Below are 4,795 nucleotides of genomic sequence, written 5' to 3'. Positions count from 1 at the left end.
CATCCATTTTCAGAGGCTTTCAGTCTGACAAGCTGTTCTGGCAATAAGCAAGGGGTGGGCATCCTGTGAAGAACACGCAAAAAGAAGCATAATACCGCGTGCCCATTGTAAATCGGGTCGGGTCGGGTCGGGTCGGGTCGGGTCAGGTCGGGTCGGGTCGGGTCGGGTCGGGTCAGGTCGATTTGGCGACTTCAGTGCATTCAGCAGATAGACCCCTCCCTACTTGTGTCAAATTTGACAAGCAATGGAAAGCATTGACAAGCAATGGAAAGCATTGACAAGCAATGGAAAGCATTGACAAGCAATGGAAAGCATTGACCGGCGCGAGGTGTTATAATACACAGAAATTACAGTCCACAACACAGCCATTTCTTTCCATAGCGACCTCAAGCGCCAACTGCCACATGTCACAGTTGCTGTGTGGAGAGGTTCTTAAAGCCTACAGACCCGGGAAGTGTAGATGGCTTTCAAGATCTATCAACATCGGCTTCTCCAAATCTACTGTCCATTACTACATTCTTCTTGCAAGCAGTAAATGGACTATATGTCTCATTGTTCGACTAGTGACATTGAAAAAGTGTTTGTTTTTGAAGGTCACAATCGAATTCGCTCGAATTGTGCTACCAGGGTAGCTTTTGCCCCTCCATAAATGAAAATATGGCTAGCTAAACAATTAAATCACTGACGACAGTGAGTATTACAAACAGTCATGCAATGTTAAGATATATGGACCTTGTTTTTCTAACGCTATTCTTAATTGCGATTTATTTTCAGCCTGCAGAGGTTAACATAATTATTTTTTTTATGTTGGTGTTTTTTACGCTCCCATCAACAAAATTTAGACATTTAGGAGGCCAGCTTCTGACCCTGCCAGTTAGGAATACAACATCCCAGCAGAAACACCGACATAATCGACAAAAATTTCTCCCCACCTGGGCATGGAACTCGGGTATCCTGTGTACACCACAGACACCGGTACCTAAATCTACTTATGGGAAAGTAAAAAAAAAAGAAGACTTACTGCATCGCAACCCCGACACTCCTGAGAAAGGTCCATGTTGACCCTGAAAAAGACAAACATACATGTTTCCTGCAAAAACTGTCAATTACTTTCAACACAGCCTGCAGGTTCACTGAAGAAACTTTTCAACAAAATAAACTGTAAAAACCTACCAACTTTGTTACAGCAAAGTGTTTTTAAAGCAGAGAAGAATAAATGCAAGTCTAGCAGGGGGGGACTCCATGAAAACAGGCCTGAACGAGAAAAGATACAGTATATCTTTGCACATTGGGCACAAGCATGAATAATATTTAATAAGACGCTGATAGACTTGAGAGCCAAAATTCCGGAGGCGTAGCTTTAAATCATGTATTTGTCGGATAAGAAGTATCACATTTTCATGGCAAGCACTTTTTTAAAAGGATTTTTCATTACGAACCTCAATTCAAAACAAAACAAATCAAAATTTTTCTTACAAACCTGTAATGTATAATACATTTATCTTACTTTTCACCTGACCCACAGAATGTTCTTTTGGTCGGCTCCTACTTGGATTTTGGGGTCTAATTTCGTATCTCATAGACAAAACGCTGGGAGACTTTGAAGCCTTTATTTTTTAAAGCAAAAAGTTGCATCCTATGTACACAACGTAATAAATGGTAATATGTTGCATTGAGCCCCTCTATCTTATTGTGAGAGCAAAGGACCTTAGCAGCATTCGGTAAAGGTCAAGGTAATGAAGATCAAACTTGCAGTATTGTAGCTGGGAAAGGAACTGTATAACCAAATTAAAGACTCAGGACTCAAATTTAAAAAAGAAAATACTTGAGAAACGATGAGCACATCACAAACAGCAGAAACAAATTAAAGAAGACATACAATATATAATCCTTTTGTTTCGACAGTACTTACGCCTCACAAGGGATGATGCTCTGCCTATTAATGATGTGTTTAGCTTTTCCTTCTGGCTTCTTGTCTGAAAGAGTCCAAAACATAATCATGACAAAAATCATACTTTTGAGTTGAATACAGACTGATGAAAATAAAATCAAACATACTATTTAATCAAAGTTTGATTCCAGCAAAATCAAGATCTCAGTTTTAGTTTTAGTAAGATTTTCCGGCACTTGCAACACAACAAGGTCATATCTGTGCCGAAGATTAGAGGTGTTACAAGAGAGTAACAAACACAAAAAAAGGAGAGATAAGGATGATAGATGTTTGATAGAAGAAGGAGCAAACCATACCAGAGCACCTGCCAACCACCCACACATGTCTTAACAGGAGTTGTGCAAGAAAGGACATTCCTACATATATAAAAGTTAAATTTAGACCTTGCGAAAAAAGCAGCTCTAGCAAAGAAAACAGAGGAGACCACTGCAGTGTAAATGCATACCCCTGCTTGTTACTATTTAATAACCAATTGTCACTTATAAAAAAACAGTAACTAAAAAAACTTGTAATTCAACCTTTCTAAAACTGTAAAGGCCACCTCTGTTCGGATTCGAGTCGGATCAGATTTTTTATTTATTCGGACCTGAGTCCGAAAATGGGTTTGATCTATTCGGACTCAGGTCCGAAAAAAAATGTTTTATTTATTCTGACTCAGATTCTAAGTGAGTTATGTGAGTGTAAGGAGGTTACATTAATATAACTGTCGTCTGGGGATTTTATGTAAAACCAGAACTAGAACCAGAATTACCAACTAGGACTGTGTAACTGTTTCAAAAGTCAAAAGACTGCACTCTCATTGCCCAATGGCAATGTCTGCGTACACGATAACCGACAACTCAGGGTCTGCATATACGGTAACCAGCTCCGGGCACCACTACCAGTCAACAGCATCATGATTACTTCCACCACCACTACAGTATCACCATTACTTCCACCACCTTTTGTTATTCCACTGAAATTTCTTTTTGTAGCGTGTTATAGTTTTACTGTAATTAATTAATTTTTTTTATCACATCGCAACCTAACTGCAAAACATCAAATTATGGTAAAATTCAGGGAAGCATGCCCCCCTGAAACCCCCCTCTTCTCTCAACGAACGAAACTACAAAATCGCCGCCTACTCAATGGCCATAAGCCATAAAAATCAGTACGGAAGGCCTAAAGCCATTTATCTACCTACAAAATATGATGAAATTGCCGTAGTTTACGTATCTTAACTCCAGCTCAGTTTTGAATAGTCGGGATGCATAGAGTTTCGTCTTGATCAAGAAATCTAGGTGCTGCCGGAATTAAACGCGAGAAAGTAAACAATTGCCCTACCTACAGCCTACGACTGCAAGTCGGTGATTTTGTAGTTTCGTTCGTTAAAGTCAAGAGTAGGGGGTTCCTGACCTAATAAAAATACGCAGTGGCTATTTTTATGGCGAGCCGTAAAGATAGCCTCCCAAGCTAGTTTTACGGCGTGCCGTAAAGATAGCCTTCCAGTGAGTCCCAGGCTATTTTTACGGCGATCCTCAAAAAACGACCCTACACCGCCTCTCATGTACGCGACATGCCTCAATGTATTAGATCTAAGCCTATAGGAGGGGCCGTTCAAAATATAAACTTACACCTCAGAGGGGAAAGGGTGTCTTTGGCTTCTGTAAGAAAAGTGTAAGATTGGTGGGTGGGAAGGTTAACCAAATATGACACTTCTGTGAGATGAACGTTTTGCTCATGACTGAGAAGAAAAGATAAAAGAAAAAGTGGATAAATGCCAATAACAAGACCCAGATCTGCATGATCACTGCAGATCCCCGTTGTTGATTGTTTGTTTGTTTGTTTTTTGAAATTATGATGAAAATTCTGTCGGTGGATATCTAATTTCTTAAATGTTTCTTTGTAACTTTGCAACTGTTTTGATGATCTTTTGTCCTGATTTCTTTTATTTGTAAGGCACATACCTATTGCATTGACAAGATTCTCAATATCTTCCACATATATGCGTTCTTTCTAGTCCATATGGTTTGATTAAATTGTATTAACTGAAATGATTTTTTAAAAATTACAAGCTGGTTAAAAAAAGCCACGTATAGATTTAGATCTAGAATCTAGAGTCTAGATCTAGATTTAGTACAGGCATCTTTAAAATAATAATGGAAGTTAAGTTAGGTTGCATCCCTGTTCTTTGTGTTGCCTGTTTTGTCATCAAGACTTTTGGATTTCTTCTCTGGATGTAAACAAATGGATCGTGGACTTAAACGAACGGAACTACAAGATCACCTGCAAGTCTAGTCTACACTTCTACTTCTACAGTCTATACATATAATAATCATTTTATAATGATAGGCCTTGGCTAGATCTACTAGAATCTAGAACTAGAGTACTAGAGTCTAGATTTCTAGATCTAGATTTCTAGATCTACACTCTTGCTTTGTTTAAAGGCGAGTACACCAAAGCTACATTTACATTACATGTTCGACTTACAAATAATTCATTTTCTAATTTCCATTCAGCAAGAACTGATAAGTCATAAAGTATATTTTCCTTTGCGCTACTTTTACTTTCCACGTCGGCCATGTCTTCCATGGTGTTGTAGCACTCTTCAACGTATTGTGCACACAAAGAGTTCCCAAAACATCAGTGGTCGATGAAATTTATTGGGAAATGCTACTTTCTTTTTCTTTGATCAGCCTTTAACGTAAAAAGACTTGTACAGCAGGTCACTAATGGGGTATCTTTTGGTGCATGAAAACCATAAATTTGAATACTTTAAACAATCCTTTGTAAACAAAACAAAAATCAATACCTGAAAACATCACATAATATATTGTTCGGGAATCACCGATTACCACGGTCAAG

At 38.5% G+C, this 4,795-nt stretch overlaps 1 protein-coding gene across 1 annotated transcript; it reads right to left on the bottom strand.

Moving 5' to 3' along the window:
- LOC106012403 (neuroblastoma-amplified sequence) lies at positions 1-4,565 on the bottom strand (the record flags this gene model as incomplete). The annotated part of the gene is given in 4 exon segments (XM_013085302.2): positions 1-63; positions 1,022-1,064; positions 1,913-1,976; positions 4,421-4,565. Coding segments are annotated over 4 exon segments (272 nt in total), but the record flags the coding sequence as incomplete, so codon positions are not given.
- Positions 4,566-4,795: the final 230 nt, after the last annotated feature.

The sequence above is a fragment of the Aplysia californica genome, unplaced genomic scaffold (genome assembly GCF_000002075.1).
Source record: "Aplysia californica isolate F4 #8 unplaced genomic scaffold, AplCal3.0 scaffold00364, whole genome shotgun sequence".
NCBI classification, from domain to species: Eukaryota; Metazoa; Mollusca; class Gastropoda; order Aplysiida; family Aplysiidae; genus Aplysia; species Aplysia californica.
This window is presented reverse-complemented; position numbering and strand designations above follow the sequence as displayed.